Source organism: Brassica oleracea, chromosome C7 (assembly GCF_000695525.1).
Source record: "Brassica oleracea var. oleracea cultivar TO1000 chromosome C7, BOL, whole genome shotgun sequence".
In the NCBI taxonomy this organism is placed as follows: domain Eukaryota; kingdom Viridiplantae; phylum Streptophyta; class Magnoliopsida; order Brassicales; family Brassicaceae; genus Brassica; species Brassica oleracea.
Genome location: NC_027754.1, coordinates 44,012,302 through 44,034,463, shown reverse-complemented (window position 1 = coordinate 44,034,463; position 22,162 = coordinate 44,012,302). Strand labels below are relative to the sequence as shown.

Sequence of the window (22,162 nt, the reverse complement as noted above, 5' to 3'; positions counted from 1 at the left end):
TCTTTCTCTTCCTCCTCCAGGTTTTCTATATCCTGAAGCTGACGAAGAAGACTATCGTGATCGTGATCGTGATCGCGCTTTTACTTATGGCTCATATTCAGCTGCCATCGCTTCATATTAGTACCACTTTCATTTGCATTTTGAGTGTTCAAATATCAAACGCAGATCATGTTGGTGAGGTAGGTTAAGTAATCTTCTTTGTGTTGATATTAGGTTTTAAAAAAAGGTTGAAGAACATTATTAGTTAGTAAATCTTCATTTTCCTTTGTTCTTTTAAGTCTCAGTCTTTCTTGTTCTGTGAGCTTGCTTTGTTTGTTTCTTGGATTCCAAGAAAAGAAGCTTGTTTATACTACTTGCAAGTGTGAATTCAGTTCTTACTTCTTCAATCCTTTATTTTCTTTAGGCCATTAGCATTACTGGTCTCTATAAGAGTTTACTAGAGCATTGTATATACTTATCACTACAAAGTGTTAAACACGTTTATAGATTTACAAAGAACAAGTCATAAATAATTTACTTTTATTATTTGTACTGTTGTATAATAAACTGAAAACCTTCGTTTATAAATTAAGAGCACATGGTGCCATCAATCAGATGCCCAATTATTTGCCTATAAAGAAACAGCAAAACAGCTCATTGGTGTACTCATATTCTATTATTTTCATGACTGTCACAGGAAAAAAGACAAGTTTTATATTTCTTTTACGCTTTGTTAAAGAAAACGGCCGCAACGTGAACTGTATTTATTGGAAAAAACACCTTTATGAACTGTGTAATCTTTTCACCAATGAAATAAATAAATGAACTGTATAATCTTTGACCCAGCCCAGCATAGAGTATTAATTCTTTAAATAACAAACAGTAGATAACAACTAAATCTGCTGCACTGTTCTTTCTAGCCGTTTATTTTCAAGTATCTTAGTTGATGAGCTCAGCTAAACAACATTTTTTTTGCCAGTTTTTAATTTGGTTTAGAACGCCAAATTTTTTTATTATTTGATCAGGACATATATTTCAAATTGATATGATCCAGATATGTATAGTCTAATGCTTTACCAATTCATCAATAGATGCATTTTCTATAATTATGTGGCTGTAGTTAAAATTTATACTAGCTATAACTTACAGAGATCAAGTGAAACATTGTGACTTGAAAAAAATTAAGTTTTTTTTTGTGAAACAATAAAAAGAGTTAAAACAATTCAGTGCAAAATTGATTGTTTGGGTTGGTGTTAATTAAACTGTAAAGTGACACATGCACAGTTGGCCTAACACACATCCTGACATCCATGTGTATATATAACCTACAAATGACAACACATAGCGACACACAAAACATATAAACTCTTCTCTTTGTTAGCTTTCTCAAGAATCATCAATGGAGGCAATGAAGATGAAACTCTTTGTGGCTGTTTTAGTGGTCGGGATGGCCTTCTCTGCCATGCAACAGGCTGCCGCCGTGGAGGCTCCGGCTCCGAGCCCTACTTCCGATGCTTCTTTGTCTGTCCCCACTTTTGTCGCTACCGTAGCCACTTTGGCATTTGGGTTTCTCTTCTAATCAAATTTGTTTTTGACTTTCTAGTTTATATAGAGATCATATCTTGATTTCATATCTGCTTTCACTCATGTATTGTTTAAAGATCGACTGCCATATCCGAATATTAATAAAAACATCTATTATCACTTTTTGTTGACCAGTGTAGCTCTGAGAAACTCTTTAGCAAAAACATATGTAATTTGACAAGTCATAAGTTTGGTAACTATTAAGCTAGTGGAAATTTAGATCTTAAATCATTTTAATTAAAGGTCAGAAAATTCTAGCGGGGGGGAGACAACAAGCAGACACCTTAATTAATTGTAAGCTTTATAATCATGACATCTTCAAAGAAAAGTATGATTTACTCAAACTATACTAACATGACTTTTAGCTTCAATGTAGTGATTTTTCATCTTGATCATAACATCTTAGCCTTGTTTTGTATACTCTAAATAAGACCATAGTTGACAAAAAATAATAATTTTTATGTTAATGGAAGGTGTAGAGATGTTGCTTCTATGGAGGGTGTATAGAGCCAAAGGTTGCTTCTAAGAAAGGTTTTTTTTTTAATAAGAAAGGTTGACAAATAGTGTTTGGTTGGCTATAAAACAAATACAATAAACATTTGAGCATGTGGCATAACGTTATAAGACCGTAAACTAGTGAAGTAGTGAATGCAATGGGTTCCTTTTTACGTAAAAAAAATGATTTTCCTATGGATGATGCTGAGAAGCGCTTGATAAAAAGATTAGGGTTTCAATCTTTAGGATGGATATTATCACAATTCTTATAATCTCGGAGCTTCTGAGCTGCATTGATTACGGTGTTATTACATGTTATATATGAAAAAAAATTGTATATGAAAAGTTCTAGAGTGTGCGCAAATATTACAGACTCATAAATCTTAATTTAGCTCTTACGAAACCTTGTTATGTCGTAGCGCGCAAGGATCCATCACGTCCGCGTTTTAAACATCTCGAACTCATTAACCAAATTTGCTACTGGGCCTAGACATTTTACGGCCCAACACCTAATCTGCTAAGAAATTAATATTAAAATTAAAAAATTAAAAAAGGAAAAGTAGGAAAAAAGAAGCTAAAGATATGGCAAGAAGCCTAACCCTTGTCCCGGTAATAGCTACACCGCCGTCTTCTCTCTTCACCTTCAATCGTCTCCATCACTTGCCATCTCCTTATTCTCCCTCTGGTAAAAGACCCTCTCCTCTGAGCTCTAGGCCATGTAGTAACATTTCTACTGCAATATCTGTGAGATAAGACTACTGTTATATAGCAGAGCCAATGAATGTTACAATCAAGTTTTTATTTTCTTCATTTATTAAAGTCTAGTCGTTTTGCATGTACTGATTCTACTTATGTCGGTTTTGTAACCTAGACAGGCGTATTGAGAGCAACGGCTAAGAGATTTACTTTTGTAACCAAGTCAAAGTCAGTGACAACCATGGCTGCTGTAAGTCAGAGTTTTTTTAGACATTGTGACAGGTTCAAGAATGATTCTTTTGAGTGCTGTGACAGGTTCAAGAATACCCTGGGAATCTAAAACGCCAGGTGGAGAAGCTCTTTGATGCGTCTCTGAGATCAACAGTTCCTGATGAAACCGGTGTTGAGACAGAAGTTACTGCCTCGCTTCCTGGAAAGCCTGGAGATTACCAATGGTTCTCCCTCCCTCTTTCTTTCACTTCATTCAAATTCCTATTAAGTTCATTTCTGGTTCTGTTAAATTAAATCATATTGTTTCTATGCAGTAATAATGCAATGGGTCTATGGTCCATAATTAAAGGAAAGGGTACTCAGTTCAAGGGTCCTCCAGCTGTTGGACAGGTTAGTGGCTTTTCTGTGCTCTCTAGCAGATTCTTATTGGCTCTTATCTTGTTTTACTTTTTACACATAGGCCCTTTTGAAGAATCTACCTGCTTCTGAGATGGTGGAGTCATGTTCTGTGGCTGGACCTGGTTTTGTTAATGTCATACTATCATCCAAGTGGATGGCTAAGGTGCTGCTGCTGCTGTTTGTATAATCGGTTTTCTAGTCCTCTTCATGTGTAACCATAATTGTTTTCTAATACGCAGAGTATTGAAACTATGCTTATCGATGGGATTGACACATGGGCGCCTTCTCTTCCAGTTAAGAGAGCCGTTGTTGATTTTTCATCTCCCAACATTGCAAAAGAAATGCATGTTGGTCATCTGAGATCAACTATCATAGGTGACACTCTAGCACGCATGCTTGAGTACTCCAAGGTTGAAGTTCTACGCAGAAACCACGTTGGTGACTGGGGAACACAGGTAGATAGCTACTTCCCTCTTCTTCAAATAATGTCTTGATTGTGTTCCATTATTTATCAAAAAAAAATACAAAAAAAATTGTTTTGATTATGTAGTTTGGGATGCTCATTGAGTACCTCTTTGAGAAATTTCCTGATACGGAGAGTGTCACTGAGACAGCAATTGGAGATCTTCAGGTCAGCTCCTTACGTCATATGGCCTTCTTCTTATGCACTTTATGTGAACAACTAAAGCAACTTAGTTCCTAACATCAAATGTCATGTGACAGTCGTTTTACAAAGAATCAAAGAGTAAATTTGATGCTGATCCGGAGTTCAAGGAGAAGGCACAAAAGGCTGTGGTCCGTCTACAGGTAAAATAACCTTCTTGGTGTTGTCTTCTGTAGGCAGTGTTTCAATAAGCTGCTGCTTTGGCTGTAAGATCTAAACAACTCACTTGTCTTTTTTTTTCTTTTTTTCTTGGGGGTGTAGGGTGGAGATGCTATTTACCGCAAGGCCTGGACTAAGATTTGTGACATTAGCCGAGCAGAGTTTGCCAAGGTTTATCAACGCCTTAGAGTTGAGCTTGAAGAAAAGGTAAAGGAGTAGATGGACATAATATACTATATTATTTGAGACAGAATAGAAAAAAAAGGGGTTAATGAAAATTACATTGATCAATGACAGGGAGAGAGCTTTTACAACCCCTATATAGCTAAAGTAATTGAGGAACTGAACAGCAAGGGTTTGATTGAAGAAAGTGAGGGTGCTCGTGTGATTTTCCTTGAAGGCTTCAACATCCCACTCATGGTTGTAAAGAGTGACGGTGGTTTTAACTATGCCTCAACAGATCTGACTGCTCTCTGGTGTGTGTTATCTTTGTGTTTGTGTTTGCTCAAGCGTAACTTGAATAGTGTTTAATAGTGAATTGTCTGATGATATGCTAAAATCTGCATGGTCCAGGTATCGGCTTAATGAAGAGAAAGCTGAGTGGATTGTATATGTGACCGATGTTGGCCAGCAGCAGCACTTTAGCATGTTCTTCAAAGTAGGGTTGATGAATATTTTTTTGTTTTTGATATATCTTGCTTAAAAGGATCAGTAGTAACTGTGGTTATAACATGTTACTATGAATCAGGCTGCCAGAAAAGCAGGTTGGCTTCCAGAGAGTGATAAAGCTTACCCTAGAGTTGACCATGTTGGTTTTGGTCTCGTCAAGGAAGAAGATGGCAAGCGGTTCAGAACTCGGTCTTCAGAGGTAGTCCGCCTAGTTGATTTGCTAGATGAGGCCAAGACACGCAGCAAAACTGCCCTTCTTGAGCGTGGTATCTAACTTTGAATCATCATTGTTAATTGTTTAACCATTGACTTGCTATGGTCTTACTCATCCTTTATAATGTTGTTTTCGCTGTTTAGGTAAGGACAAAGAATGGACTCCCGAGGAGCTAGACCAAACAGCTGAGGCAGTTGGATACGGTGCGGTGAAGTGAGTATTGTGATCAAAGCTGAACAAACATTATGATATTAATGTTCTACCAGCTGTTTTGATATTTTTATGCTACTGCTAACTTGCGGTTTTGTTTAATGTTCTTTCAAGGTATGCTGACTTGAAGAACAACAGATCCACAAGTTATACTTTCAACTTCGATCAAATGCTTAGTGACAAGGTAACTGGAATTTACCAACCTAGTTTACATTATTTGCATTTTGCAGTTAACCTTGAAATTCTTATTGGTTCCATGTCATCATGAGCAGGGAAATACAGCAGTTTACCTTCTTTACGCCCATGCTCGGATCTGTTCAATCATCAGAAAGTCTGGCAAAGTCATAGACGAGCTGAAGAAGGTATTTTAGCTTCATTGTTCTTCCTCTTGAATATAAATGAACTTTCATTGGAGAGTAATTCTTATGTTTTGATCATCTGCTTTATTGCAGACAGGTAAGCTAGCATTGGATCATCCAGAAGAACGAGCATTGGGGCTTCACTTGCTTCGATTTGCTGAGGTAACAGATGCTCATTCTTTAGATACTAGTTTCAAACTTGACTTCTTTTTTTCTTTTCCGAGTAACAAGATGAACACAACCTATGTATGAAACTATTGCAGACGGTTGAGGCAGCTTGCGCCAACTTGTTGCCGCACGCGCTGTGCGAATACCTCTACGAGTTATCTGAACGCTACACCTCATTCTATTCCGTTCATCAGGTGTGGATTCAGGACATTCCACGTTTCTATTTGATACTATTGTGATATCTTTTTTATCTCACTTCAAACATGAACTTTTTACAGGTCATTGGTTCAGCAGAGGAGGCAAGCCGTCTCCTACTTTGTGAAGCAACGGCCATAGTGATGCGGAAATGCTTTCACCTTCTTGGAATCACTCCTGTTTACAAGATTTGAATGCGCTTCCACATTTTGTTTTTTTCTTTTTCTCATTGCAAAACGGATCAGAGGATTTTATGAGTTTTACTTTCAAGTATATGAATCATCATATTAATCACTCGGAGAGGTGTCATCTTTATAAGTGTTATACTTATGATCTAGATTAAAAACTGGAAAAGATAGGAGTATCAGAATTTGATTTGTAACTGAATAATTACTAAAAAGGTTGATCCACTTTGACATTTTTGATGCAACAAATAAATATTTTTTGATAGAATATTCATTCATCACCAAAAGATAAAAAATAACTTTATGTATATATATAAAATATTGGTATAGTCAAATTATTATATTTTAGTAAAATATGCTAAAACAAAATGTTAGTATCTAGATTAAAAAAATTTAAAATGTAATTTAATATTCATTTAAATCTATGTTAATAAATCTAAATGACTGAAAATAACAAATGATATTTCATATTCATTTAAACATATTTATATGAAAATTTAGGGGTGGGCGTTCGGGTACCCATTCGGATTCAGTTCGGGTCTATTCGGGTTTCGGGTTTTTGGGGTCAAAGATTTTAACCCCATTCGAGTATTTCTAAATTTTGGTTCGGATCTTTGCGGGTTCGGTTTGGGTTCGGATAACCCTTTTAAATAATTTTTATTATTTTAAAATTCATTATATACTTTAAATTTCTCAAAATCTATTAATAAAATAAAATATCACATATAAATTTGAATAACATATGTTAAAATACTTAAACTGAACATATAAATTGATTTGGTTTCAATATTTTGATATAGAATCAAAAGATATTTCAAGTATTTTTGGTGTTTTGAATATATTTTAGCTATTTTAGATATTTATTTTTTGACTATTTGTATATATTTTAAAATATTTTGGACAACTTAAATGTATCTTATATATTTTGGATGTTTTTAGTATACATTAAATCTAAAAATAATTAATATATTTAGGTATATAAATCTATTTCGGATACATTCGAGTACCTAAAATACTTCGGTTCGGGTCGGGTTCGGATTCGGTTCTTTAGATACCAAAATTTTGAACCCGTTCGGATATTTAATCAATTTCGGTTCGAGTTCGGTACTACTTTTTCGGATCGGGTTCGGTTCGGTTCTTCGGATTCGGGTTTTTTTGCCCATTTTCAGAAAATTTAGATTTCAGATTTAAATACTTAATAATATGGTATATAAAAAAACAAAAATTTTGTATGTAGATTAAAATTTTGAAAAATTGACTTTTCATATCCATGTAAATTTATTTAGTATATATAAATGATTTAAATTAATAAATGATATTTCGATCTTATTCATTTAAACACACACATATATATAAATTAATTTCAGATTTAAATATTTAATAATATGATATATTTGTAGATGATAATTTGTCATCACCAAAAAATAGATTTGGAATTAGAAGATGATTCATAAAAAGATTATGAACTATTAAATAATTTGTTAAAATATTTTGAGTTGAATAATTAATAAGAAAAAGAAAAAATTGGAAAAATTCATAAAATTGTAAAGATGATGTGTCAATTTTTGGTGCATCACTTTCTTAGGTAGCTTCATGAGAGGAGAGAATGTTCAATATATAAAAATTATCTAATGTTATGTTATTAAGGTTGTAGTAAGATAATATTTAAGAGAAATATCTAGTTTATATAATGATGTGTAAATAAGAAATTGGATCAATGTTTTAACTTGATGTCTCCTAACTATTTCCTATCAGTAGTATACAAAGGTTTTTCAATATAAATAGCAGTGCTAGGAAGCAAACACACAAATTTTAACCAAACAAAAGTCCGCCAAGAAAGACAAAAGAAAAAATGGAGAAGAAAGAGTTATGGATTAACTTGAGAGAAGAAGATTTAACCTCAGAAACAAAGACTCTAATCTCTTCTCTTCCTTCAGATGAACCATACCTCGGTCTAAACCTCTGCAAATACCAAGGTACTTGGTATTACTACAACTTCCTCCAAGGTATCCTCAATGTCCAGAGAGGTCTTCAGCCTCAAGACACTGATATCATCATCGCATCTTTCCCTAAATCCGGTACCTTATGGATCAAGGCACTCACTGTGGCCCTCTTCCAGAGATCAGAGAACCCTTCTTCTGGTGATGATCATCCTCTTTTATCCAACAACCCTCATGACCTCGTACCGATTCTTGAGATGCATCTGTATCGCGACACCCACAAACCGGACTTGACCAAGATCTCATCGTCATCTCAAAGGGTGTTCTCTACTCACATGCCGTTCCATACTCTTCAAGAAGCTCTCAAATACTCTCCTTGCAAGGTAGTGTACATTTGCAGGGATGCTAAGGATTGTATGGTGTCACGTTGGCGTTTCATTTGCAGGTGTCTGAACAAAGAAGAGGACAGAAACATTCTCGGGTCTATGTTCGAGTCCTTCTGCAGCGGGGTTGCCTTGTTTGGTCCCTTTTGGGATCATATCCTGAGTTATTGGAAAGCTAGCTTGGAAAACCCTAAGCATGTTCTGTTTATGAAGTACGATGACATGAAAACAGATCCTCATGCTCAGCTCAAGAAGCTTGCAGAGTTCTTGGGTTGTCCCTTTTCTGAGAAAGAAGAAAAAAATGGATGTGTGGATGAGATCTTGGAGATGTGCTCTCTGTCTAAGCTGAGAAGTTTGGAGGTTAACATGACCGGAGAATCGGTCAATGGCATTGATAACAAGAACCATTTTCGTAAAGGGATAGTCGGTGACTGGAAGAATTATCTAACTCCAGAAATGGGGAACAAAATGGACATGATCATGGAGGAGAAACTCAAAGATTCGGGTCTCAAGTTCTGAGTTATGTTCTAAAATGCATTGTAATTATAAAGTAGTTTGTTCTTATGTATGCTTCATGCTTTGGAATTCTGAGTTATGTCATGTGTTGTTTGTGTGTGTGTGTTTCTTCCCCTGGGTGTTGTTTGTGTTCTTTAATAAAAAGTAAATTTCTATAGTCAAGACTCAAGACCGTCTTGGACATAACAAATGAAACATTAATCTATAACTTCAAATTTTACAAAAGAATTTAAATAAACGTTGGCTCTCAAATCTGTATGAAAAAATATATCAAAACTATTTTAAAATTGTTTAAATAACCCGCAAAATCTCAACTTGTGTTCCCTAATGCTTCCTTTCATTCATTATGTATGTGTTCATACGACGGTAATGAGAATGCTGCAAAAAGAAGGGTATCAAAAAGAAAATATTCTTTTAATAGTAATCTTAAACATCATGCTTTTTTCTCCTCTTCTACTCAACATCAGTTACAAAAAGAAGGGTATCAAATATTTTCCTCTGTGCATGTAACACATGTTTGCCGCCCTTCTTTTTGTAACTGCTGTTGTGTTGACTCAGAAGAAAGCATGATGTTTCGGATTACTATTAAAATACATGTATTATTAGTGTTTATTTTGATTTTGAGTGGTCATATATGGCATGTTTATGCATTTCACTCATAAACTCCAATATTGTTAACATTTAAACCAAAAAAAAAACTCCAATATTGTAAACACATGATTTGTCTAATCTTGAGTAAAATGAGTTCACCAGTCGTATTTACTTTAAAATATAAATAAATTTTATTATTTATCTAATAAATCAATCTCAGGTCTTATATATCAACCACAGCGTACATACTCTTACTCGCTATGGATGATTGTGATTACATTTAGAGACGACCTGAAAATAATTAACATAAGATATATATGTAATATATAATACAATTATGCCGTAGATTCACATTAACTCGACAATGTGTTAACTTTTGTAACTTGTAAGTGAATCACAGGACTAATTACTTCATAGCCAGTTTTTTTTTCTCTCCACATTCTCACCACCTCAAGTTCTCCGGAAAATACTGTAAAAATTCAAAATAGAGTAAAGAATAATAAGTTGAAAACTCAAGAAATATTTATGTGCTTTCAGACAATTCGTCCTGTATCATTACTTTTTCTTTTTGTATAACAATATGCAGTATATACTCACTTTTCTTATAAGTGACATGTAGTAAGGCTTGACCTTCTCGACATCAACATGAACTTTGCTCTTGCTATACAAGTCGTACTTGCTGTATAAAATAACAATGATATATAGCAACTTAGAGGATCCAGTTGTGATTACGACTCAATTAATTAATCGTGTTTTAAATGTAGATGTACTTGAAAACGTGTAGCCACTTGAGGTTCTCTTTGTCTTCCTCGTTCATAAGGTGTGTGTATTCTCCAGCCGTGTGCAATGCTGTAGATATATAATTAATTAACTAAACTAAAACTTACTATTCTTAAATATTACTCATTTATAATATTATCTAAAATCATAAGAAAATTAATCGAACTACTTACGGTAAAATGAGTGATATCGAATTATGAACTGTCCGGCTGACGGTAAGGTGCTTCCATTCTCCTTAGCCACCTAGGAATATAATAGTTAACCTTTAATTAATACATACGGAGTATTAGTTAACCATTAGTCACTAGTCACTTTATAATCGGGTTCGAACATAGAATAGTTAACAATTAAATTATCATTCAACTTATTGAAAATAAAATCAATTTAATATTTGGACAATATTTGATATGTAAAATATAAATTATATAAATCCAGCAAAAACAATTACCAGATACATGTAGTCGTCATGGCCCCATGACATCATTACATTGTTTAAGCCACATCCTTCTGTGTAAATACCAGATTTGGTGTTGTAGGCTTGGTTGTGAAAATCAGGATTTTCCGAAAAATACTGGTGTAAAACAAGTAAAATAAAAATGTTTTAGATCAGTTAATTATTATTTAGTCACTATTTTGTGTATATGAACTTGTTTTCACAACTTTATACACTTCTATATGATAATCTTTTTTATAATGAGATTGAATCAACTATATTTACCTTGTGATGGACGTTAGATTCATCGAATGCACACCCAACAGGAAATGTGTCACCTGAATGATTTTGTGAAAGCGAGAAAACATTTAGTTTCATTACATATAATAAGACAATTTAAACATTAATCACAAATTTAGCTTAAATTACCAACAGTAGCCCATTGAGGGAGTCCTCCGAATTGTGGGAGTGTAATAACCTTCCCAAGATCTGAAAATTCAATACTCGTGTGATGAATCATTCTAAACCACAATTAGGTGTATCCAATATAATTGGATAAAATCAAATAAAGTTAAAACGGAAAAAATAACAAAGGATCAGTTTGATATCAAAATTATCTTTAAGTGAAATGTTTCTAACAACTAAAAGATCATTTAAAGATCAGAACTGATCTGAAAGACTGAAACGAAATCAAAACCGAAGAAACTTTGAAACTTTCAACATATCATATTCTAGTTTTCCATAATTGTAAGCCATATTATATATATTTTTATTATTCATAAAAAAGAGTGTTGACAAATTTACCATGGATAAGAGCGGTTAGATGAAGCCAATCTTCGTTAGGATAATCTTTGCGGATAGCTTCCGCGGATTGAAGCAAATGCTGGATCTGAGGCTCGTCGAGATCTGGATCACTCTCGTCCACCACATCGTTAAGGAGCTCACAACATTCCCAAATGCTCATCACCATTTTATCTAATTTTCCATATTCTGCCCTCATTTTTTTCACCTACAAATACATTAAATTTGAATATGAAACAAATTTTCTATCACCTCTAAATTGTTGAAACAAATTCTATTAAAATGGATCAAAATGTAGGGTACTGTAGAGGTCTCATAAACCCTAATTAATTTGGAGACTCTTACAAAATCGACTGTCTGGTTAATGTGTTGTAATCTGTAAAACTCTTCGACGCTCTTCTGCCTCTCATTCTCAGCATCGTAGTTCCTGCGACCGCAAAACCAATGCATGCATATCGATCAGGTCAAGGTATATAGAAAGTACCACTCTATATAGATGGGGGAAGAAAAGAAAAAAAAGAAACCTGAATTGACGGCCGAATGCATTCATCTCAGGCGCCAAGAATGCTTCATCGTGTTCGCTGGCCATTGTTAAGTCTCCGGTATTGTTCTCGCTCTTCTTCTGGAATGCAGAAACTTCCTCTACTTGGAACAAAGGTAAATATATAAATTATAAATTTCTTGAAAATAGTTAGGATTTAGAAAAAAGAGACGAAGATACATTGTTCTTCCCAAAAAGCCGAAATAATATCGATGTTATTAGCTGAAATTTCTATGAAAAAACTCCTATAAAATCGTTGTTTTCCACAAGAAAAACTATTTGGTTTTTGACATAAGCTCTCATTGATATTTGAAGGAAACATAAGCTATCATTGTAATGCTAGGGAAACTGGAAAATTTAAGAATCTAGGAGAATAGTTCCTTACCAAACATCGGCTTCTCAATAGAGATTGTCATCTTCCAAGAACGGTGAGAAATAATGCAGAGAAAAAAAAAGCTGGTTTTGCTTTGATCTTAATCTTTTGCGATGAAGACTTTACGAGTTTAATGTATGCTATTTATAGTGGTAGATTGAATTGGGAGACAATTGCTCTCCTTGATATTTGGACGAAATCTAAGCCCTCGTTAACGAATTATGTATTTCTTCAAACAAATCTGTTTTTATATTTGTCCAAATTAGAAAAGGCTTTTTATATATATTTCTTGTACTGTTTGTTTTATCTGAGGTGTACGAAAAAAAAATACGACAATAAAAAAATCCGGGATAAGATTTTCTGATGTGAGTTTTGGAAGTTTTGACTGGTTTGTAATTACTATTTTCAGTGTGTGTTTTTTAGTTATTTTAGATAATTTTCTATAGTTTCCGATATTTTTGCTAGATTGATTGAATTTCCCGATAACAAAGAGGTGTCCTTAACCTGAAAATATGAATGAATTTTGTCCTCAAAAGTATGAACGCTTGATTTGTAGCCTTGTACAAGTCAATGCACCGTAATACAAAGCTGGGATTGACTCAGCATTACGTGGCCTATATTAATATGTTATCTCAATTCTATAGATGTGCTTTTCCACACAGGCATGACGAAATATCTACTCATCACCTACCTTCAACATGTAAGACTATGTACGATGGAAAAAATGATTCAACACCCTAATTTATAACTTTTAACATGACACATCATTTTTTTCTTTTCCACATATTATTTCAACACACTTTTGGTATTTTTTTTACCATAATTTTGTTTAATAAACTTACACACTCTACCCCACCGTTTAATCTAACACTTATTTAATAAAAATAAATATTTTTTTCTTTATCCAAATCAAATAAAACAAATTTCTATTTATAAAATACAAAAGATTATAATTTTTAATAGAATTTTTTTTACAAAAATATAATCTGTTACATAATAAATGACCTTAAATGTTTAAGATGAAAGATAAAAAAAAAAGTGAAAAATAGACTCCACTCATGAATATTCAACTTTCAATACTTTCAATTACGATGAATCCACTTCAGATTTTTTTATCTTTCAACTATACCATTGTATGGTATTCAACAGTTGAAAAACTGATTTAACACCCCCATTGTTATTAGTCTAATGCAAATATATTTTGTGTTAGCTTTACCTCAACATAAAAATATCTCATCTGTTTATTTAAGCCTTTAGGAGTCTCGTCTCTCAACCCGTTTGTCTATACCAAAGGATGATGGTTTACAGTGGCGGGTCCAGACAGACCATTTGACAGGAGCACAAATTTTAAATTAAAATAAATAATATATTATAAGTAGAATTATTATAAAGTATAAAATTATATATATGATTTTAAACTTTTTTACTGCTGACAAAAAAAACCTGTTTACTACTATTATTAATCATAACAACACAATGTAAATAAAATTAATTTTAAATGTATAGAACAAGAAGTCTATATAATATATTATAAGCAAGATAATTATAAACTATAATTTTATTCGACTCATAAAATTATATTTATAATATATATAATTTTTTTTTAAAAACTTTACTAAATTATTAATCATAACAACACACTGTAAATAAAATTAATTTTAAATGTATAGAACAAGAAGTCTATATAATATATTATAAGCAAGATAATTATAAACTATAATTTTATTCGACTCATAAAATTATATTTATAATATATATAATTTTTTTTTAAAAACTTTACTAAATTATTAATCATAACAACACACTGTAAATAAAATTAATTTTAAATGTATAGAAAAATAAGTCTATATAATATTATGTCAATTTATACTACATAATTTTACTTATCATATCACAAAAAATTAAATTCTAAAGTTTTAATAAAAATGAATAGATTGTTTACTATTTTAAAATTAACTAATGTTTTATTTACTAGCAATTGATAATATGGATTTAAAGACAATGATCTATACCTTGTTTGGAAAAAAGTAAATTTAAAGATGAAAATATAATGAAAATCAGTTCAAAAGAAAAAAAGAAAGATATATAAGAAAATAAATAATTCTGGAAAAAAATAAAAAGAATAAAACTGAAACGTGTCAACACATAACACTAAATGCACATAAAATAATTTGTGAGTTGATGGAACTCTCAACACTGAAACCTAATGGGGGCACTTTTACCAACATAGCTACAGTAGATTATCGGAACAGTTCTAATTGACAAAGATTATAAAAGTAGTCGGGGGTACGTGCCCTCGTAGCTTGTACTGTAATCCGCCCCTGGGTTTACTTAAGAGGTCTGGTTGAATAATTTTGAGAGGTGATTTGGTTGATTTCGGTTTAGAAGATATATATTGGTTTAGTGGTTAGGGTATGGGGTATTGCATTTTCTCTGCTTCCGGTAATGTGAAAGTTTGGCATCTAATTGGTTCTCTGTAGACTAATACATGCCATTGAAGATTTTTGTTTGAACGGATAAGATATCTTCTTTAATTTGTAAAATAAGAATCTTTAATTTAGGAATATATTCGTAAATGTGTAAATAGATTTACTGAATGTATTTTATATGGATATTTTGGAATTATGTCATCTTTTCGAATTTGATTTAAATGTGTATTTAGGAAAAATATTTTTTTGGAAAATTTACAAAGATGCTTTTAAATATGTATAATATATCATTATAAAAGCTAGATATCAAATTCAGGAAAGCCTTCCACAACTTTAGAAAGATATCATACATATTTTAAAACATCCTATTAATATACATATAAATCAAATTCAGTAAGATATTCATGAAATTCTTCCTAAATATAAATTTAAGAAATTATTTTTAAATACACATTTATAAAAGTTTTCCCAAATTTTATGAAGATATTATACATATTTATTGATATTAGGAAGATATTTTACTTATTCAGTAAACTCAAATTCAGAAATATATCATTCATATTAAGGAACTATTTTCTATAATTTCTGAAGAAAAATCTTTCCAAAAAGAAAACCGTTTCTTAAAAAAAAAATTGAAAGAGATAATTTCAATTATTTTTTTGAAATAAATTATGGGTATAATTGCTGTTTAATTTTTTTAATGAAATCTATTTGATCATTGTTTTTGGAATCTGTTTTTTTGTGTGTGTGATAAATTAGGGATATAATTGCTGTTTATTGATTACCAATAATTAATAAACCATCGGGCCTGAAGGCCCACATAAGGTTGATAATATTTGTTTGTTCTGCAGCGATCCTTTTAAAACCTCAAACAAAGTCTAGAGATTCCGTTGATCCCCAGCTTCTCTTTATCCGCCAACGGTAACACCACCACCACCACTACAACATCCCTTTGAGATTGTCAACATTTTTGTCCTTTCTCGAAGAGAAATTTAATATCTTCTCCTCCACGTTTCCCCTTTTGGGAATTAACTGATCACGCTTTCGGCTCGCTATTTAGATCGAGCTGGATGATCAAAACTCTCGATGACTAGGGTTCGTTTATGTCGACATTGATTTCAGATCGAGCTGTTTGATATTTCACGTACAAAAAAAAAAATTGCTTTTGGTTTCTCGTCTCTGTTACAAGTTTTAAAGAAGATTAACTCTTTTGATTGCATTTGATAAATGGAATTGTTGTTACATGTGGTGGCTGCTAAATCCAAATTTGTTTTATTGCATAGGGAAGAGTTTATTGAAAGATGGCATCTAATAAGTTGCTACAACTGAAATCAAAGGCATGTGAAGCATCCAGGTTTGTGTCAAAGCACGGCACAACTTACTACAAACAGTTGCTCGAGGAGAACAAGCAGCATATCCAGGAGCCAGCAACTTTAGATTTCTTAATGGTCTCTTTGTTGCTGTGACTGACTTGTTTATGTGGATTTGTAGCATCCGTGGACGTACTGAGTCGTTCTGGAAGAGAGTTGATCACGTGAAAGGCTTGTGGAAGAATCGTGCGGATTTGAAGGTTGAAGAGGCTGGTACTGCAGCACTTTTTGGACTGGACAGGTGAGATCGTCGGAAGAGGCTTCACTTTCACCGGCTACTACCCTCCACTTACCCTTGAAGAAACAGAGCAACCCCCACAAACAGATGCTTCCATTGAACGCTGAAAAAGCTTTTAAAATCATGAACTGGCGGTTTAGTATCGATCTCATTGCTGACATTAGAAGCATAAGTTAATTTCTTTCCTGTCTATGGATAATCAGATACACCCAAAATTTGAAGCCGAGGGATCGTCAGTCATGCTAGCTCTTTAATAATATCAGTCTCAGAACTTGTTTGCAAGATTTTTTTCTTTAGTTTCATTACTGTGAACAAAACCATGTTTCTTACTCACAACAGAGATAACAGAAACAAAGTTATAGACAAATCTCTCATGATTGACATGGAAGATATAGCTTTGCATCAATAATGAGAGATTATTCAGAAACATTCTGTTTTTAGTCAAAACTTGCACTGTTGCCATCACAGATTTACTCTCAAGTGTATTGGAATGACTTTTTTTTTATCTCTACCTTGCTTTATATGCATACATATAGTTCCTTAGTTTTTTCACTTCTTCAGATGATTCCTCCAGTAGATGATCCACGTATAGACAAATTCCAGCTCCGCTTCAAAATTCAAAGTAGAGTAAGTGGATACAAAACATTAGTGCCACACACACATGATCTATATTAGACATATAAGGTTATATATACGGGATAGATGCACCAACCAAAGGGGGCCAAAAGGAAGCCAGATAACATCCCACCGGAACTTCGGAAGCCTAGACCACGAGGGAGAACAGATCATTAGCACAACTCTAATAATAGTAATTACGAATGTCTACCAAATGTAAGATGGCATCTGAAAGGATGACTCTCTAGTGTACCTGAGCAAGTAATAAAGCCAAAAGATGGCCAATGCAGATCCAGGAACACAAGAGTACCAGAACCACCGTCCATGATCATTCTTCTTGTCTAGTAGCCCGACAATTGAGAGGCAGCAAGCCATGATGGCAATCCACTCTGATCCATAAAAATCAGGTGAAAAGTGTTCTTCTAGTTGTAAGAAGAAAAAAAAACTTATGATCAAGCAACAAAATCTTGTGATGGCAGTAAGGTTTCACAATGGCCATAAAATGGATCTAATAACCATACAAGCAGAGAAGCAGCAAAGATCAATCCACTCTTTCTCATTCTACACTATTCCACCAACAGACATGAAAAGTGATACTCAGGAACTACAGCCAGAGATTGACCATGTGAAAGTGTGGATTAGACTAATATGCGTCTCACATATCTGTTTCTTTCCCAAATTGGCAAATTGGCAAACGAGATTATGCAGTAAGGCTAGTATAGTATTCTCTGGACCACTATATCTAACGGCGAGAGACAAAGGCGATAAACCATGGATTCAAAGTAAGAACACAGAGATGTAAGACAAACCAGCTGAAATGACCATCCATGAATTAAGATCTTCCATGAAGTAGGCATGATACCGCTGCTCAGAAAATAAAAAAATGACAGCACCTCAGAACTCATGAAATACAGAGAATACAATATGCATATCTTAAACAAAAGGACATCTGTATAATGCCGTTCTAAAAAGAGCGAAACATGTACACATAACTCCACACGCAGAGGCAAACTTAGTGTTATGAATACAAAAAAGTAAATCAATTTTAGTATCCTATCACCTCTCCATAGCCAAAAAAAAATACAGAATCAATCATAAACTGAATTTTAAATTGTAATTCAACTTAAGGAGAACACCGTACCAGCTCCCACGGTGACATGAACTGCTGAAAACTGGAGTAGAAGAGGAAAGCTCCGTAGCAAACCAGAAGAACCGCGAACATGCTCTACACACACAATGAAGAATATAAACATTTCTAAGAATCCACAACTCTCAAGTTTGTATTAGATACTGTTGTTCGATGATCATACCTTCCATTGACGACTTTGCTGAGCGTGAGCTTCTTCGAGCGACCTGACGTACTCTTCTTGCTCTGTATAACGAACAAAGTGTTTACGAACTCGCCTTACGAATCTGCTTGAGTAATTTAATTAACAGGACGAATATTAAGAAGAAGAACCTTGAGTATCGATAGGCCGAGAATCGATGTCGTCAAAAGTAGGAAGGACGAGCTTATCATCATCATCATCTTCGCCGTCGCCACGAGTTCTCCGCCATCTTCTCGCTAACTTCTTCATAGATTTTTTCTTCAGAGGATTTAGATCGAATTAGGAAATGTTCAACGTCATAGACATGGAGAGTCTGTCCACTAATAGCGAAAGACATGGAGAGTCCTTCTAGTCAGAGCCCATTTATAAGCCCATATATGAAAGTCCAGTTCTTGAGCCCACAAAGAGCAATATCCCATTTGGCATTTGCTAAGAAAACTATGTGGACAATAATACAAATTACTAGGTAGGCCTGGACGTTCGGAGTCCCCGTCGGTTTCGGTTCGGTTGATTCGGATTTTTAGATTTTCCGTATTATGCTCATAAATCTTATTCGGATTTTACAAATTATCAGGTTGGGTTCGGTTCCTTCCAGATTTGGTTCAGATCAGATTACAACCAATATCTGAAATCGTCCCAATATTTTTTTTTTTAAACCAGAAAATTTGACAAAAAAAATTCAAATTATATAAATTATTCGTAAATCTAATTAAAATTAGTTAAATAATCAAAACTAAATAAAAATTATTCAAAATAACAAATAAAACAAACTACAAAAAATCTTTAGAATACTATAAAATATCTAACATATATAAAAACATTAACATATTTAACTAATTTCGGATATCTTCATATTCTAATTTGGATTTCGATTTGGTTTGGATTATACCCAAACCCTAAAGTACTAAGCTCATAAGTACCGTTCAGATATTTTTTGTATAGCGGTTTGGATTCGGTTTCTGTTTTTTCGGATGGGTTTAGGTCTGTACTTTGGTTTGGGTACGGCCATGCCTATTACTATGCCTTGCTCATATTATTCTTTTTGGTTACATTAAGAAAAAAAAGAAATGGAACAGAGAGATTTGTGGTGATGTAGATAGAACTTCCAACTCAAATCTGGTAACCAAAACTGATACACACACTTTTTACCTAACCACGTTTGTGTAATGGGTACGCGTGTAATTATTTGTAGGTTTCGGGTTGTTGTACTTGTAACGTGTAGAGAGATAAGTCCATGAATATAACTGCCGAGCAGCTCATAAGAACGACACGAAGATGAGACCTACGTAGTTAATAATGAGACCAGCCTGCAAGCATGTTCCGCGTGTGAGGTGAGGACTGATCTGACGGCTAAGATTCTCCCAGTTGTTACGATTGACCTTTGACTCCCACAAAAAGTAGCACCAAGTTGGAAAATGCTAAGGACTCCGATCGGACGTGTGTGTATGCGAGTTTTGTTTCTTCACATTTTAATTTAGAATAGTAAGATATTTTAAAGTGATAATGTCATAATACATAAGGGTAGAACATACTTTTTTGGTTTTATAGTAAAGACTTAAGACTTAAAGAGTCCCTGAGAAAAGGGGACCAAATGAGAAATGATCACTCAAGTCTCAAAATAGGTCCGGACTTATACTTTCTTTTATTCTGGTCATCGTCAAGGGTTGGGATCTGTTCAGCATTAGTCATGGACAATAAGATTTCGATATTGTATTCTACGAATTTTCATTGTCTGAAAATATAAATGATCTCACAAATATATTTTTAATACGGAAGTTTGGAAAGTCTACCCTTGCACTTGTCACAAAACCACAAATACAAATTTTAAATAGTTTGACTATATATACGAGCAACAAAATATCATAAATGTGTCCATTATAAAATACACATGAACTTAAAGTCAAAATCATTTTACGTACAAAGACTTTCCAAGCTTGTTGTATATAAGAGGCGCCCAAAAATTCTACGCGTTAGTTAATCTATTCGGAGAAGCACAGCACGTAGCCGATATACCTAAAAAGTATGGTTTATGCGTCCCGTCGATTACTTAATTGGTATATAATATATATAAACCGGAAAACGAAAGATTAATGAGATTAATGATCAGTTGACATTGCATACACTGATACACATGATCAAAGTATAAAACGAATATAAGAGATTGTATTAGAGTTTGACCAAAAAGGAAATTATATTAGACACGGAGATAGAGACATGCGCATGTATAATGTCAAAAGTATAAAAGTAGAAAGACTTCAAGCATGTAGATAGAATAGACTAAGTGTCGAATCGGTGATTATTTTAAAAATAATTATGCATGCAAAGTCCACTAATCACAATTTATTAATACTTCTTTGACGCTTTTAAACTCCATTTTAATAAACTTAACTAATGAGATTTCTGTTTTAACGGAGTAGTCAAATCAAATAATTCTCTTGTATAGCTGTATAAGTAGAAGCATTATTTACATATATAGTATAATATATAGTTTTGCTCCAAAAAAAAGTATAATATATATAGTTATACAAGTCAAAGTATAAACTCAAAGAAACAATTGTACTTTGTTACAAGTGAATGGCATAACAAAAGTTACATATCCATATAGGTATAATCAACGAAAATATATACGTATAAAAGTGGACGAATTGATTCAGTTGACAAACATCTGAAACTGTAACTATATATTAACAAGTATGCATATTGAATTATTCAGTCCTTGTTTTCGATCTTGTGATTATCTAAAACAAGTGTATATAAAAAACTTATATCAATATGTTTAAGCTCTATTTGTTTTGCTTTACGATGTACATGTATACTTTAATTAGTTTGCCCTTAGTTTATTGTTTTATAGGTGCATCATGTAAGAAATGCCTATATTTCCGTTGCATGCAACCTCTGGACTATACCTACCATTCCGTGTTTTTAAACGTATAGAATATAGACGATCTTGTTCACAACATAATAATAATAATACTTATAACGGCAATTTGCATTATTTATATTTATTTTAATAGAGACCATTGTCTTTGCTGCGAGTTCATTTGTTTTTATTCATCACTAGAGATTTTTTCGGTTTTTTCTTTTACATTAACTTCTTGTTTTTTCTAATGTTAGTTTTTCTTAATTTAAATTTATATGTTTATAATTTTTCATTTTTCTTGTTGTAGATGGAAAATTATATTTTTTATTGATGGTTTTTTGTATGTGACATAAACTTTTTGAATTTTTAAAATAATGTTATATATAATACGATTAACACATTAAAGAAGAGAAACATATTTAGGCACATTTTAAACAGGTTTTATATGCATAATTTTAAACATTATATATGTATATATTATAAGTTTGAAACATGTAAATGCTTTCTAAAGCTAAATACTTATTCTGAGTTTACATAACTTATCGAAAGTTTTATCTCTTTTTAAATCCAAATCACAGAAAAAAATATCAAAAAGTCAGTATAGATGTGTTTTTTGAGCTTTTAAATCAACATTGAAAAATTACATGAATTAGATAACAACAGTTTTATAAACAACTGGATAAAATTTGACCGAGCCAAAGATTTTTACACAATATGTTCTTTCTTCTTCAAATTGCGAAGAGCCTATAGGCACAAG

The 22,162-nt window shown here is 33.0% G+C and overlaps 5 protein-coding genes and 1 pseudogene across 5 annotated transcripts; 4 read left to right on the top strand and 2 right to left on the bottom strand.

The window, feature by feature from the left end:
• The first annotated feature begins 1,347 nt into the window (after positions 1-1,347).
• Positions 1,348-1,653, top strand: LOC106306053 (arabinogalactan peptide 13). The gene has a single exon (XM_013742505.1). The coding sequence runs from the start codon at positions 1,379-1,381 to the stop codon at positions 1,556-1,558; it is 180 nt and encodes a 59-aa protein (XP_013597959.1). The 5' UTR covers positions 1,348-1,378; the 3' UTR covers positions 1,559-1,653.
• Positions 1,654-2,625: 972 nt separating this feature from the next.
• On the top strand, positions 2,626-6,316 carry LOC106306050 (arginine--tRNA ligase, cytoplasmic-like). Its single transcript, XM_013742501.1, has 18 exons — positions 2,626-2,743; positions 2,934-3,004; positions 3,070-3,209; positions 3,300-3,375; positions 3,446-3,547; positions 3,624-3,839; positions 3,935-4,015; positions 4,108-4,191; positions 4,310-4,414; positions 4,505-4,683; positions 4,781-4,865; positions 4,956-5,142; positions 5,234-5,303; positions 5,415-5,484; positions 5,573-5,662; positions 5,753-5,821; positions 5,923-6,021; positions 6,106-6,316. Exons 1-18 carry the CDS (start codon positions 2,641-2,643, stop codon positions 6,214-6,216), a joined length of 1,938 nt encoding a protein of 645 aa, XP_013597955.1. The 5' UTR covers positions 2,626-2,640; the 3' UTR covers positions 6,217-6,316.
• A 1,715-nt stretch (positions 6,317-8,031) lies between these two features.
• Positions 8,032-10,143, top strand: LOC106306051 (cytosolic sulfotransferase 3-like). Its single transcript, XM_013742503.1, has one exon. The coding sequence runs from the start codon at positions 8,060-8,062 to the stop codon at positions 9,047-9,049; it is 990 nt and encodes a 329-aa protein (XP_013597957.1). The 5' UTR covers positions 8,032-8,059; the 3' UTR covers positions 9,050-10,143.
• LOC106306052 (inositol oxygenase 4) lies at positions 10,066-12,689 on the bottom strand. Its single transcript, XM_013742504.1, has 11 exons — positions 12,578-12,689; positions 12,176-12,293; positions 11,997-12,078; positions 11,655-11,859; positions 11,280-11,339; positions 11,136-11,188; positions 10,866-10,988; positions 10,591-10,660; positions 10,408-10,486; positions 10,235-10,316; positions 10,066-10,106 (listed from the first exon to the last, which is right to left on the bottom strand). Exons 1-11 carry the CDS (start codon positions 12,606-12,608, stop codon positions 10,080-10,082), a joined length of 930 nt encoding a protein of 309 aa, XP_013597958.1. The 5' UTR covers positions 12,609-12,689; the 3' UTR covers positions 10,066-10,079.
• Positions 12,690-15,878: 3,189 nt separating this feature from the next.
• Positions 15,879-17,148, top strand: LOC106302030 (annotated as a pseudogene).
• Positions 16,913-18,840, bottom strand: LOC106302029. The gene is made up of 7 exons (XM_013738543.1): positions 18,677-18,840; positions 18,528-18,589; positions 18,359-18,442; positions 18,027-18,081; positions 17,471-17,606; positions 17,315-17,365; positions 16,913-17,210 (listed from the first exon to the last, which is right to left on the bottom strand). Exons 1-7 carry the CDS (start codon positions 18,792-18,794, stop codon positions 17,111-17,113), a joined length of 606 nt encoding a protein of 201 aa, XP_013593997.1. The 5' UTR covers positions 18,795-18,840; the 3' UTR covers positions 16,913-17,110.
• Positions 18,841-22,162: the final 3,322 nt, after the last annotated feature.

Bases quoted from the DNA above. Each gene is read 5' to 3' on its own strand.
- LOC106306051 (XM_013742503.1), top strand. From the start codon at position 8,060: ATGGAGAAGAAAGAGTTATGGATTAACTTGAGAGAAGAAGATTTAACC.
- LOC106306050 (XM_013742501.1), top strand. From the start codon at position 2,641: ATGGCAAGAAGCCTAACCCTTGTCCCGGTAATAGCTACACCGCCGTCT. The intron at 3,376-3,445 runs GTTAGTGGCTTT...TTTTACACATAG, and splicing joins GTCCTCCAGCTGTTGGACAG to GCCCTTTTGAAGAATCTACC. The intron at 5,304-5,414 runs GTGAGTATTGTG...TGTTCTTTCAAG, and splicing joins GTTGGATACGGTGCGGTGAA to GTATGCTGACTTGAAGAACA.
- LOC106306052 (XM_013742504.1), bottom strand. From the start codon at position 12,608: ATGACAATCTCTATTGAGAAGCCGATGTTTG. The intron at 12,079-12,175 runs GTTTCTTTTTTT...TTGCGGTCGCAG, and splicing joins GCATTCGGCCGTCAATTCAG to GAACTACGATGCTGAGAATG. The intron at 10,107-10,234 runs GTGAGTATATAC...GAATTTTTACAG, and splicing joins ACATGTCACTTATAAGAAAA to TATTTTCCGGAGAACTTGAG.
- LOC106302029 (XM_013738543.1), bottom strand. From the start codon at position 18,794: ATGAAGAAGTTAGCGAGAAGATGGCGGAGAACTCGTGGCGACGGCGAA. The intron at 17,607-18,026 runs GTTTGTCTTACA...TTTATGGATCAG, and splicing joins ATGGATGGTCATTTCAGCTG to AGTGGATTGCCATCATGGCT. The intron at 17,366-17,470 runs GTACACTAGAGA...CTCGTGGTCTAG, and splicing joins TGGCTTTATTACTTGCTCAG to GCTTCCGAAGTTCCGGTGGG.
- LOC106306053 (XM_013742505.1), top strand. From the start codon at position 1,379: ATGGAGGCAATGAAGATGAAACTCTTTGTGGCTGTTTTAGTGGTCGGG.